We start from the raw sequence: 14,630 nt of genomic DNA on the forward strand, positions 1-14,630 counted from the left end.
CCTTACTCTTGTGAGATAAATGATGTATGATAACTGGCATGAAAAGAACAAAAACAGAGGTAAAACTAAGTTAATGTAATAAACCAAAATAGCCTTTAATATACAAAGGACAACAAAGTGTTGTTTACCCTATCTGCAGGGAGTCAGGCGACCAGTTGTACAAACACCAATGGCGAGTTCAGACGTTTTTTGTTGTGGCGTGTACGTTTCCAAGCTTCAGGCAAAAAGTGATGCCGTCAGATCTTTTTTTTTTTTTCCTGAGCCTAAACCTCTCTATCCTAACTGGAGAACAATGTGATTTATCATCTGCACCCATATCTGTGGATCGTGGAGGTCATTAGAAGCCTACCTTCGGGTAAAGCCCCTGGCTCACAAGCCTTGTTGGTTATGCTATGGAGCTGGCACCACGGCTCTTGAATATGAACACAGACGTGTTTGAAGCTGCCCCCCCCCCCCCCAGTTGTCACTGGAATCTTAAATAGCAGTAAAAAAGAGAAAGTGTTTTCAAAGCCTGACTTGTTAAAATAATCACTACCCTGATCCACCTTGATAAGGTCAGTCTCTTCCCACGGGATTCAGGTAAAAACACATCATCCTGGCAGCGAACATCTTTGTGTTCTATAACTCTGCCTTTTTTTTTCTTCTTTTTTTTTTACCAACCAAGATGCTGTATATACATATATGGTGATGCACAATGAGTCAAACCATAAGCGGAGGAATGTTACGTTTCAATGGAAAGAAACACAATCCTATGCGACAGTTTATCCTTTACAGTATATTTTGTGTGTGTGTGTGTGTGTGTGTGTGTGTAGGCTATAAAAGAGGCAGCATGCTTGAAATCTAATGGCCTCTGCTTCAAGCTGAAGCCCTGCCGTTTTGGACAAATCAGAAATATTAAATTGGAAAAAGATAGTTAGTAAGAACAGACAAGGTTTTTGTCTCTATGAGACAATGAATTGGAATTTAAATCATAATTCAAATCGTTGGGAGATCGTTACCCGCAGCATGCAAATTTTAATTGCCACGGGCGGTTTCTAGGGTTATGAACATGATTGGTTCGGCCATTGTCTAGGATCATCGATTGTGCCGGCAAATCGTTACCTCAATAACAATTGTGAGCCAGAATTGGAGATGAGGATGGAGGAGGGGGTCGCAATGAAAACGTGCTTTTGGAGACGCGTGAACACATGAATCACAGCCATTTCAAGGACAGGTGGAATTCAGATGGAGGAGGCAGAGACAGATAAGAGCAGACAGAGGATATGACAGAGAGGGGGCGGTTGGGGGGCAGGAGGGTCAACTACAGTAGTGATGAGCATTGACAGTATGTTTATGTTGTTGAAAATAACCACGGTGGCCTCAATGGCGGAGTAGAATACTAGTGGAAACTGTTCACCCATTATAATTAATGGCTATTTGAATTGTAAACATTTTCCATCCGCTCACTGAGACCTTGGTTTCACAATAAACGCTTCTATTGCAGCTGCTTTATTGTGTGGTAAGGAACGTAGTGGAGGGCAACAAGCTGATTACTGAACGAGTATTGTTGCTCACATGATAAGATGGGGGGAAAAAACATACCTTGTGTAAATTGACAGTGTACGGTGCAGGGTCCCAGGCCACCAGGGTCACATTCTTGTAGATAGAGCTTGTGTTGAATCGATGCCTAGGATTGGCCAAAATCTGTGTGGGGTTATAGGAAGAGAAAACCTTAAACATAACCTATGGGTCCAAAAATCTGAGGCTCACTAATGAACATATCATATTTGTTTTGTTGTAAACAAGTTGTGCTTCTGAGGGCAGTTATGTACCAGATTATTTCTAGTGTTCAAGGTGCATTTATTTCCATAATTTGCCGCTCCACATCAGATTCATGTCTTACAAGCGTTTCCGTGGGTAACGCAGCTCTCTGAATATACGGCATCTGTGAATGATTCATTTACTAGGCATCACACAAGGTTAGACGCTCACTCACCTGCGAGTTGATGATGCGTACAGTGGTTTTGTTCCCCACGTCCCTCTCGTATCCCTCCGTAGGAGCAGCGTTGAACCGTAAAACTGCATCGTGAGTGTCTGAAGGCGAAAAAACACAGACCACGTCGCCTGAAGCAGGTAATGAACTGACCTTGATTTATACATGCAACATGCAGAAAAATGTGAATGGGACTGATGGGTTTTGTCTCGCGAGATAACTGCGCTTCAGTAGAACGATTCGATGAAAAGACAATGTTCCACTTTCTTTACCGCTACAAAAAAAGTACGACGTTTAACTCGACAGCTGATGTTGGGTGTTTAGAAAGTCAGTCAAACCTCCAACACATCAATTTTCAAACCAAATGTTCCACAGCTACCAGAGTTTGTCAAGGTCCGATGAACAAACCACTGTGTTTTATAGGTACACAGGCACACACTCAGACTGACCATCAGCAGCATTGGGAGAAATGCAGCTCTCGTATTTTGGCAGGAGTCACCGTGACGACGTGGAGAATGCAGTGGTGTAAATCATGATCCCACTGACTCAATTACTACCTGACTGGCACACAGACGTAACTGAACTTCAAGTGACCGATGAAATTGGGTGCGAACATTTTCCGGTTCCCGCATGAAGAGCGCCGCAGGAGATGGTCCGAGTCCCGGCGCGTTCACAACAGCGGGAGCATTACGGGGACGGTCAGGCGAGGGGGCGGCACCAGGGCAGAGTGCCCACTCGCCCGCCGTGAATCTTCCCCAGATATTCCTGATGTATTCACACGTGGGCTCCCTCGGACAGGTTAGTAGGGGAAGGCTGGCGGGAAAAGTTCCAGAAAATATCTGGAAGATTTCAGGAAAATGTCTGGTTTTCAGTTCACGTCTTAAATCGGCTACAGTATTAAATACCTTTACTCGCAAAATACTGCAGTTTTACCAGGTAACTCTGTAATTTTTTAGATTCCACATTTTGTCTGTGCTGTCCGCACGCCAACATGAGATCGTCAACTTGACGGATGGTCTTGGTAATAATTACAAACGTGTAATCTCTGCCTGTGTGTTGATCAATCCTTCAGCTCCATCGACCGCATTGATCCGACAGCGGAACGGATGAGGCTCCAGCTTGGTACTTCTTCAACACAGCACCGTTTGACATTCAGAACAACACTTCCCACTGCAAACACTCGGGAAACATGTGCTCCTCATGAGCTTGACATTGACTTTGCCCTCCTGCCTCAATGTAATGCTGTAAACATGTCTGGTCCCTACAGGACAACGCGACTAATGGATTTTTAAGATGTTCTTGTAGCAGAGTCTACATTCAGCAGAAATGTTTCTCATAAAATGGCCCGATTTCCCTGTTGTGGGACTAAAAAATGGTTATAATCTTATTTTAACATTATCTTACCACAAAGCCAAATAGTCTGAGACTAATTTTGTGGAAGCAGGAACTCACATTATCAGTGTTTTTCACCATCTTCACAAAAGACAAAAGCTTTTCCAAATTATTTACTTTTTACCATTTCCCTTTACTTATTTAGAACATTTCCCTTAATTATTCTATTTTATAAGATCACTGTATAATGCATGTATTTATGATACATTTTTTATATAAAATGTATTATTTGTAGTTTGTAAATATAATTATCTTTTTTTGCACCAATTAATATTGATCGTTTTTATATGATGAAGCTCACTGCTTTTATCAGTGTTAATAAAATATCCTTATTTGTATGTATATTAATCAACCGAGACTACTGGTGCTTTCATATACACCGGTTTATCCTGTGAACCAGCACTTTGTGTTATTGAACACGTACAATTATATATATATAATTTATATATTCTGTCAAAGTACTAAAAAGACAATGCGGCACACTCCTGCCTACTCACAACTGCCTTCGTGTAGGAAAACCCACTGAGACTTTGCTTGGTTCACATCAGGTAACCAGATCCAACCTGTGAGACGTGCACACGCCAAACTATTTCTATTGATATTATTTATAACCAATTTTAAAGTGTTTTTCTGACTATGACCCGTCGAAATGAAGTGATGCTCCAACTGCGACCCCGTGTTCAGGCAGTGGTGAGCGGGGGAAGAGGAAAGTCCGTTTTTTTCCATTTTCTTTCATTCCTCTTCAGATGAGCCCTAGAGGTTTGAAACTGTCAAGGACTTCAACTCAACGAAGCATTTAAAAAGAAAAATACAACCCGTGTAGGAATAGTAAAAAAGTAAGACGCATCTCTTCAGAGCAGCCTAAAAAAACCCATTATGGCATTCACCCATTCACCTTTTCACAGAGTTGCTATTCACTGCACTTTTTTTCTTCTTTTTTCAATCACATTCGTACACTGCCTGAAGAGCCGCCAGAGACAATTCAGGGTTAAGGGTCTTGCCCAAGGACACATTGGGTTGCGGACTGGTGGAAGCTGGGATCGAAACGGCGGACGACCCCCTGTACCTCCTGGCCCACGGCCGGCCTGTGTACGACAACGCAGCAGGAGATTCTCCGAGTAGGACGCGTTCACAGCCGCAGAAAAAATCTCTGGAACATTTTGTGGTGTGAATTTGTGTCATGTCCTGCCTCTAGCATGATCTACTCAGTGTCTTTTTTTTTTACAGAAATCAACACGTCCACTCGCTTGCTGTGAACTTTTCTACCGCAGTCTCGCGTGGGCCCATCTGACATTTTCCAGATATTTCACTGTGGGGGCTGGCAGGAGAAGCTCCAGACAAAGTCCGGAGCAACGTTTGCGTTCTCACACTCAGTCCATCCAGAAACATTTCTGGAAAATGTCCGGACTTTGTTGCATGTCCGAAAGCAGCTCATGTGATTCCAAGCTTGGGAGCTGGTTCGCTTGGGAATTTGGGCCAAGTGGTTCAATTCCCACCCTCTCCAGTCTGCATGCCGAAGTGTCCTTGGGCAAGACACTGAACCCTAAAATTCCCCTGTCAACTACTCCCAGCAGCGTGTGAATGACGTGTGACAGAAAAAGTATAGAAGTGCTGTGTAAATGAATGTGTTCGAGTGATCAAGAAGACTACAAAAACCCCATATAAACGCAGTCCTTTTGGTCTAAAGTCAGCCCATTTAAGGTGTTCCCGAAAATGACGTGGCTTCAAATAAACGCTCCAAGCGTTTACTTGGGCGGCTGTGGCTCAGGAGGAAGAAAGGGTCGTCCACTAACCAGAAGGTCCATGGTTCGATCGCCGCTTCCCTCTGTCCGCATGCTTACCACGTGTCCATGGGCAAGACACTTAACCCTGAATTGACTCTGAGTATGAATGTGACAGAAAAAGTGCTGCAAATAGCTGCGCTGTATGAGTGTGTGTGTGTGTGATTGGGGGGATGTGACTCGTGCTGTAAAAGGGCTTTAAGTGGTCGATAAGACTAGAAAAGCGATAGATAGATCCAGTCCATTTACTTTTCAATTCATCTCCCCACTGCAATCCTGTCCAAAGTGAAAAACTTTCTCAGGAGATTCATAACATACATTTGTTTTCATAACATGTTCCACTTTTAAAGAAGAGAGCGGTTTTAGTTCAGGATGCATTTAAAAAATGTGTTTGCGCATCAAGTGGCAATTATCACATTCATTGTAATGTATTGAATTATTATTGCAAAATGTTCCAGCAATCCACCAAAATCAAACTGCAGAAAACAATCTCGAAGGAGCTCCTTTTAACTGCCACGTTTTGGTGCTTGCCTTTTCTGACACGACTCCACGCACAGAGCTTATACAGGCTGGTTATAGAGTTCCATACCTCTATAACTATAAGTCGAGAGCCCACTTCTCCCGTCTCGTGGTATGTAGGACGAGCGCCAGGAGATTCGGATTTTCTGCTGACCGACAGATCAGCATGTTTGAAAGCGGCGAGTTGTTAATATTAATGGACGAAAGTAAACATGGGCTCTCTCCTAATGTAGGCGGACTGTGTGAAAAGCGAGGGAAAGGAACTCATTAGAACGCATTTTTCATACTCTGTCGCGGAGATGTGGATTAGTGGATGCAAAAGGTTCAGCCATTAGGGTCAATGAGATTAAACCTGCATGAGCCCACTGCTGCTCTGTTGGTCTTAATATATATATATATATAAAGTGAATATATATATTTGAACATAAACATATATATTGTTAATATATATACATATAAAAACATATAAACATATATATATTAACAATATATATATATATAAATATAAACATATATATACAGTATATATATTGTTAATATATATTAACATATATATATACTAACACATATGTGCACACGCATTACAAATGCATTGTACAACTACTGCAACAGGCTGTTCTGAACGTAAAGGACTTGTTGGAGACCGTATGTTGCTTTCAGCACTCGAGTGCTGCTACGTTGATTATTGGAGCTCTTCTACAGATGACGTAACGTAGCTGCTAACTGTAGTTTACTTTTACTTTCATATAACTGACCCTGATGATGCAGCCACTTTCAGGATTCTTAAAAAAAATGTGTCCGCTTCGGGGCCTTGACAGACACAAACCGGAACAGTCATGAGCGAGCTGCGGCAGTCAATTTCTGTAGTAAATGACCTGATGAACGTTTCATCCAAGTCAGAGGGATCTTTTTTTTTTTTTTTTAATTTGTGACTTTTGTTATCTGCTGAAATCTCAACTATTAGAATTCACTGTGCTGGTATCAACCATGGCCCCAGTTGTCACAGCATCATGTATTCATCTGCCCTGACCTCCTTTCACTGCACGGCTTCACATTATAGCTTATGAATTAAAATGATGCATTCCCATTGAAAGCATTGCAACGACCTTGCTATTACATCACCAAGGCCATGAACCTGTTATGTGTCAGAGTTGTCAGACATCAGCAGAGGTGGAGGCGATGTGTGTTGATGATGATGCTGAAGAGTTTGAAGGCATTTTAAGTCACATATTACATGAGGCACACACATGTACGTACTTTTGACGCTTTGTTTTCGAAAGTTTATATGTCTTTGCATGCATTTTGTTGAAACATTTTCCATATGTTGTGGTTTTACCATTTCATAATTTTCTATTCTTTTTTTTCTTCTTTGTTTCAGTTTCATGTTTTAATTGTGGCGATTGCATCCAATATTCACTTTGTAACTGCTCTGCAAAAGAACTTCATCATCACAGACAAAAGAGCTAATCAAATCAATTCGACTATTACCAGCAACATTTACAATAATTTTGATAGACGGTTAATTATTCATGTCATTTATCAGGTACAAAATTTAAACATTTGCAGGTTCCACTCTCTCCAATGTGAAACTGAACGTCTCTTTAGGTTTTGGATTATGAATTGGACAAAGGAATTTCAAGGCGTTACCTGGGCGCATTGTATTTTTCAGACATCTTGCATCTTATACACTAAACAAGTCAAAACTATTGTTATCATGAGTATCATGAGCAAAAGCCATAACTTAGATCCAGAAAAAGATTGTATGCTTTTTATATTCCTGGTTTCAGTATGTAAAGACTAAAGGCAGAGCCGCACGATGCCACACTGACACATGAATACGCAGTTTCATTAAACATTAACCGTGTATTGATTTTTGTAGACTTTTGAATGTGATAAGAGTTTTGCTCAAATTATTGTACTGGCAAAACATAACCAGTGAAAATCAGTGTCTTTTTGTATCATTCCACTGGAGAGCACCAAATCTCAAGTGGACTAAATCAGTTGTAGACAAAATGGTTATATTTACTTCTAAAGTCTGAGAATTATGAGCCAAAATTTATAGAAACGAATAAAGAATCAAGAGTCAGAGGGATTCGCGCACACACACACACACACACACACACACACACACACACACACACACACACACACACACACACACACACACACACACACACACACACACACACACACACACACACACACACACACACACACACACACACACACACACACACACACACACACACACACACACACACACACACACACACAGAACCACAAATTATGATTTCAAATAAAACCGCAGAATGAAAACCTCTCATACAGTTCCAGGAGTAATAAAAATTACAAGCTTCGGATAGATATTATTTGCAGCAGAGTATTTAACATTATAATAATTCATGTACTACATGATACGTTTTCTCCACCCAGTGCTGTTTCTGAGGACGCTGTTCAAGCTCTTCACCACATGATGGCAGCCACACACCACCACACATCCAGAGACTGAACTATATGAACCATCACCTTCGTCACTCACGGTGAACTCAGTGCTGCAGCTGCTCAGAAACCCTGTAATCGAAATGTCAGTAAAAACCTGCAAGTGGCAGAGAAAAGTGGGTTTGATTCTCCAATTGGCACATCCGAGTGGAAACCGTCACCTCCCACAGCCGCACCATGTGGGGGTTTGAATAATGTGCAGCCTGCTGGGGAAGGACAGCCGTGTGGGCACAGGTTGACAGAGTGAGATCAATGCAGTTTGATTTCCTGTTTAAGCCGATTCTGAGAATAAATGTGACAAAGTCAAGCTCCCCCGACACTGTGAGGCTACTTAAATCCGCCTTGTTACATTTTCATTCATCAAGTTGCCAAGGCTCTGAAGTGTCCTCTCAAGGAAAAATTATATATTTCGAAAGAACTGAAAAGTGTGAATAATATGATAATGACGCTAAACCTAAAAGCCTGTTTCTGTTTGACATGGGGATGTATGTGTTAGTCCCCAGAGAAGAGTTGGTCAGGAAGAATAGTTTCTTAATTTGTACAACTTGTATCTTCTCATACTGGCTCTAAGGCGTCTTTAATGCATGTTGGACACTGAAAGTATGGAGCTTGACATTCACTCTGTTTATATGCATGGGTATTATTACTGGACTGAAACTGAAAACAAAGATGTGGACAGAGTCAGAAGAGCAAGGTCTAGAAACTAAAAACTAAAGGCTGCCTCTTTTTTTCCCTGTGCAACTAAGTCTAATGTCCTTCATAAAACTACAAATACCCAAATATTTAAACATCCTACTATTCATTTTGTGAGTCAAACAATACATTCTCCCGGTGGGCTCCAATGTGACGCTGCATCAAACTGTTAAAGCTTTAAAGTCGACATTACCATGCATCATCACAACACGTCATCATTTCTTCACAACAGGGGAACTCATCTAGCAGCGAGTTCAGCACTTCTGTTTTGGCTGAAATAACATTTACTGTTGAGTTGGGAGTTTTTTTGTACCTTATTTATGAAAAAAAACCTAATCCCTCTCTAGCAATGACGAAGAATCTTTATGAAAAAATTCCTGGATCCAGATCCGGATCCCTCCCAAAAAGTCATCGCCTGTTACCATGCCCAAGATCTATCGTTGATTGAAAAAATGATAACTTTTTGAGTAATCCTGTTAACAAACAAACCAATCACATAACCTCCTTGGTGGAGGGGGGAAAAAGAAAGGGGGAAAATAAGTAAGAGCAGCAGCCGCAGCAGAGGCCGCGGCAAGTGTCCCAAATCAAACACATCTGCCGTGTCACGGGACCGACAGGTGCCTGCTGGCCCCGGCTTTACACGAAATACTAAAACATTGATGGTGAATCCTTCAGCTGGAACGTCTACATTCCCTTCTGACGTAAATGAGGTGCACACCAATTTTGTGCTGATAATACCAGTGCATATTGGCCTCTTGCTTTAGTTCATCATTATTATGAGCATACAACTTTTTTTTAACTGTCCCCTTCACCCTATTATAAAAGATGTCCTTGTACTTGAGTACAATTTTACAGAAGTAATGGTACTTCTGTCAAATGTCATTGAAGAGTACTTTTACATGAGCACACCTCAAATGCTGATGCAGGCTCTAATCACTTGTGTGCATCTGCTTTTTTTGTAAATACTGCGAGTGGGAGTCAGTAGAACCACGTCTCTTATTAGAAATCAAAAAAGAAATGTAGAAAAAATGCATGAAGCAGAAGGCCCTCCTTATTAGGTCTAGTGTTTGTTCCGGGCGGCTGAATTCATAAGCAATTAAAGCGAATGCAAGGAAGCTATAAGTGTTGTGAAGAAGCCCGCTCGCTTACCAGAGGGGCTCCTGCTTTCCTTCGAGTGAGCCATCTGTCACCGAATTCACACTCTCCCCACTAACCAAAGAGCTGCCAGCGTCTCTAAACCAAGAGCACGCACACACACACACACACATTCTAATGCAAAGACATATAGCCTACTAGGCACACGCTCAACCCTGCTTACAATCGGCCTGACAAGTTGATCAGCGAATGCCAGGGAGAGAGAGAAAAGAAATAAAATCCCTGCAGGAGCAGATAGATATTTGTTCAACTTTAAAATCCAATGGGCCACTGCGCTTGCACCAAGGAATACATTGTCAGCGCCGGTGCAAAATGAACAAAACACATTCCCGTCCAGACAAATTGCATTTTACACCGGCACAACCCTTTCACCTTCTTCCTATTCAGCCTATATGTGTCAGCAAACTAACTGCCAGTCGTATAAGTGCAGGTACTACAACAATAGATTGGTTTTAAAAAAAAACAACTCACTTGAGTGCTGTGTGAGTACGTTCAGCATTAAGCAGTGCAGGTGGTGACAAATGGACACAAATACTCCCCTCTGGACTTTGTGTGAGCAATGACTGCTGAGATTGTTCAGTACTGCAAAACCACACAAAAGCTGCGTACGTCATGTTTTGTATCAAAATCCCGGTCACGTCGCAGTGTTTACAGTCAGCTTGTTGAATCATGTCCTCCAGACTATGGCTCTTCAGCCAAACCAGGGGCCGTGTTCTGTTGCCCGTCTCACTTTGAAATGGCAGAATTATTAGTGAAGAAACACGTCCAAGTCTCCAAGACTAATCATCAGATTTCAATTAAATTTAGTTTGAACTTTACTCAGCTCTAGAGCTTCAACCAATCCATGATTTTCAAAACTATTGAAGCTTTTCCTTCGTGCCATTAAAGGGGGCAGTAAGCAATTTTGATCCAATACACTTTTTGTAAAAATCAGAGAATATTTCCCCCCAAAAATCTGGGTTTACGTTTTTTGTTTTTTTTATATGTATGACACTAAGCTTCCCACTTGGGGATCTACATCACAACTGTACATGGCTGATATCTCGTAATCTAAACGAGCCGATTGTCATGAAATATGATAATTCATGCTCCCGGGGAGATGGGCCCTTATGGAATTCATAGACCACGTGGTGTTTCCTCACAAGCACATTCAGGACATTCAGCAAAAAAAAAGTATATTTTAAGTCCCACAGTTGGTATAACGTGAGCGAACATTTCCACCTCAAGGGGAAGAGTACGGCGTACTGTAGAAGGGCTTTAAATTTTTTATGAAGGCCAAGGTCTGTGCGCATCCTTTCAACTTTCATCTTCTTTGTAGTCGACAGTCGTGTCTATGAAGGTAAATATGTTGCAAATTGCAAGCACTTGTAGACTGGATTCGTGAACCTGTAGAAAACAACAGATAAAACTGTATCTTGAAATTTTCAGTCACAGAAAAAATTCACACCTGTGTTCTGAATTTGAAGTCACAAAAAAATATTCACATATGTGTAGATTGATATTTACATGAATACAATGGCAGCTGCAAACTTGTAATCTAACATTAACCGATTATTATTTTTTAACAGCCGAGTGCAGATCAGATCTGTGACTTTAAATTCAGAACACAGGTGTGAATTTTTGCTGTGACTGCAAATTTCAACATACAGGTTCAAATGTTTTCTACAAGTTCTCACATTGTTTTCTACAAGTCCGCAAATCCAGTCTACAAGCGCTTGCATTTTGCAACATATTTACCTTCATACTTGTCTTTCATGCAACATCTTTTCATCCGTCCTCTGCAGGGCTGTGCATTTTGGTCTTAGTGTCAATGCAATGCTTAACTCTTAGTCACTATACAAAATTTCAAGAGGAAAATGTTTTCTTCTCAAATGTTAATGTCAAGGTTAATGTCAATACACAAGTAGAACTCTGCGGGGATAAAAATAAAAGTGCAAACCCGTTGCCCTTACTCAAACTCTCTGATAGGCCTACTCACCGATCTCTTTGCCCAGTCCTGAGCGCAGGATGGCACCAGCCGAGGTGACCACCGCACAGCTCTTGAAGCTGCTCCTCTCCTGCTGCCTGTGAAGTTGTTCCAGCGGAAGGGACGGCACGAGACGGGCCCAGCCGAGCGAGGAGAAGGGCTGCTCCGACCCGTCCACCGTCCTCAGTCGGGCCTGGGCTTTCATTTGACAGAGCAGCTCCTTGGCACGCTGGGCAGCCCTGCGACGCCCTTTGTAGGAAACATGGTGTTTGTTGGCACTCACATAGTCTTTCATGGCGCGTTGCAGCCGAGGACTCAGCATGTCGGCGGACACATGGCCCCGCCACAGCCGGTGCACCACAGAGGCAGACTTGGAGAAGTAGTATTCCTCCAAATCAGAGGAGACCCCACCGGCCCTCCTGTGTGCTGTCACCCTCATTTTGTTTCCCAGCTCTTCATCCTCATTTTCACTAGCATCTTCCTCCTCCTCCTCCTCCTCCTCCCCCCCACCGTGACGGTTTGTGGTGCTCACACGCTTCTGATACTCTTTGGTCTGAGATGTTCTCTCACGACTTTGGACTGCGGGGTCTGAGTGAGAACCCACATTCTCTGTACCAAAGGAGGACCAGGCAGCCAGGCTCTGGGGGTCCAGGTAGTCCTGGCGGCTGGCTTCCTGGCTACCATAGATGGCATAGGGAGCACTGTTGGGGCTGTGGCTCACCTCCAGGCTGGACTCTGGGGTCACGGAGCTGGCGGAGGGCTCCGGCTCCGGCTCGTCTCCAGGGTAGGTTGTAGTTAACGCCAAAGCCAGTTCAGGTCGGGAGCCCATGATGGCATGCTGTTGATGGGAGGCCTGTATGGAGGCCAGGCGACGTGTGTCGGGGTGCTGGGAGAGTAAAGAGCCAGCAGAGGTCAGGGGCGCGTCCACGCGAGCATCCAGGAAGTAAGAGAGGAGGGCGAGGAAGAGGAGAACCCAGGCCAGCATTCCCACCAGCACCAGCCTACGCCACTGCCTCATACTGGACTTCATTACCTCTCACTCACATAGACACCTGTTCAGCTGGCCCACCACCAACAAAGCCTCACAGCCAGGACTTAGCCCGGAAGTCAGCTGGAGGGCCTGCAAAAGAAGAAAAGCTCTGAGTGTAACAGCTCGGGGGGACAGAGAAAAAGATCCAGCGACAGACGTTTGAAACACTCACCTCAAATGATGCTTCTATTTCTTCATGCTCATGTGTCCCGCCAGGATACAACAGGACCCTGAGAAGAGAAGCGCGACAAATTAGTGGGGTCGAGCGTGCGGGGGGGACGCGTGAGGCTGGCGGATCATGAAAGTGCACAACTCACATGGACACGCCACAGGAAGACACATCTGCCTGGGCAGAATTTGGCTGCTTTCCACTCCATATCAGAAGAGGAGAGGTTGTGGGGTTTGTTTTTTTTAAACGAGCCCCATTTAATGACTGTAATCAAATTTACAGCTTCCATCATATAATACTAAATACACTTAAGTATCAACAAAAACTGAAACTGACTGTTTATACACCAGCAGGCGTTGCACTGAGCCATCACTAAGCAATCGATAATTCCATCAGTCAGTTAATCATGACAGACGTTTTTTTAAAGAAATCAAAATGTCAATCATTCTCCTGTCACATCTCCTAAATAATGAGCATTTGTTGCTTTCCATTTGTGACAAAATGATCATTCAAGTTGTGGACTGTTTGATGACGTTGCCTTATTGTGATGGGAATTTGTCACTATTGTCTCACGTTATCTGGACCAAACAATTAATTCTTAGTCGGGTGAAATATTTGAAAGCGCTGCCGCAATTTCTGGGAAACATTGTTTATGTCTATGGTTTATATGGTCAGATTCTCATCCAACCCCGGACAAACAGCCAGAGTCACAAAGAACTGTCTTCAGAGACGAGAAGAACAAGGAGTCGTGCAGCAGATGGTCCGGAGTCCACCCACAGAGTCCCGATCTCAAACTGGGATCACGTGAAATAACGTGAGTCAGACTGTTTTGAAGGCAAAGGGTGATCATGCAGATTTCATATTATCGCATGATTGTCTTACTTGTTTTAATATTAAGCATTTATTCTCATTGTTGGGGTTTTTTGTTCATTTTATTTTTCGTTGTATTTTAATTACCTGATTTTATCGAGTTAATTATTTTATCCTGTTTCAAACTCTAATTTGAGAAGTGCTTCACAAATACAGTTCATCATCATCACCACCACTTTTTTCTGTCTGTTTACTACACTTTGAATGAAGTGAATTGATAAATAACTTTAGCATTAATTTTGAAAAGGTAGCCACACTTTAACTTTGGTTTGGAAATATATTGTCCTCTGAATAAAAATACATGCATTTGCTCTCCTGCCTGTTTTTTTAATTATTTTTTTTTACAGTCATTTGTCACAATATTAACAACCACTACAGTAAGACACCACATCAGAAACCTGGATTTGTCTCCTCAACGTGACACTTTCTTTATTCCTATGCTGTAGCACAAGGATTAAGGATAAACTCTAAAAAACACCATAAAATCATTATCAGCCCAAATAGTTTTGATGCGGCTTTTGATAATAATCTGCTGTGCAACACTTAGGCTTCACTAACAGCTTACAGAGCGCAATACGCAGCAA

At 42.5% G+C, this 14,630-nt stretch overlaps 1 protein-coding gene across 3 annotated transcripts in view; it reads right to left on the reverse strand.

Moving 5' to 3' along the window:
* st6gal2a (ST6 beta-galactosamide alpha-2,6-sialyltranferase 2a) overlaps positions 1 to 14,630 on the reverse strand; it is a 39,280-nt gene that overhangs the window by 11,149 nt on the left and 13,501 nt on the right. For all 3 annotated transcript variants that reach the window (XM_047337179.1, XM_035651655.2, XM_047337180.1), the window contains 4 exons: positions 13,180 to 13,237; positions 11,990 to 13,097; positions 1,976 to 2,073; positions 1,582 to 1,683 (listed from right to left, as the gene is read on the reverse strand). In XM_047337179.1, coding sequence (XP_047193135.1) covers positions 1,582 to 1,683; positions 1,976 to 2,073; positions 11,990 to 13,007 — 1,218 coding nt within the window. In that variant the 5' untranslated portion in view covers positions 13,008 to 13,097; positions 13,180 to 13,237. The remainder of the gene's footprint in view (positions 1 to 1,581; positions 1,684 to 1,975; positions 2,074 to 11,989; positions 13,098 to 13,179; positions 13,238 to 14,630) is intronic.

The sequence above is a fragment of the Scophthalmus maximus genome, chromosome 14 (assembly GCF_022379125.1).
Source record: "Scophthalmus maximus strain ysfricsl-2021 chromosome 14, ASM2237912v1, whole genome shotgun sequence".
Classification (NCBI taxonomy): Eukaryota; Metazoa; Chordata; class Actinopteri; order Pleuronectiformes; family Scophthalmidae; genus Scophthalmus; species Scophthalmus maximus.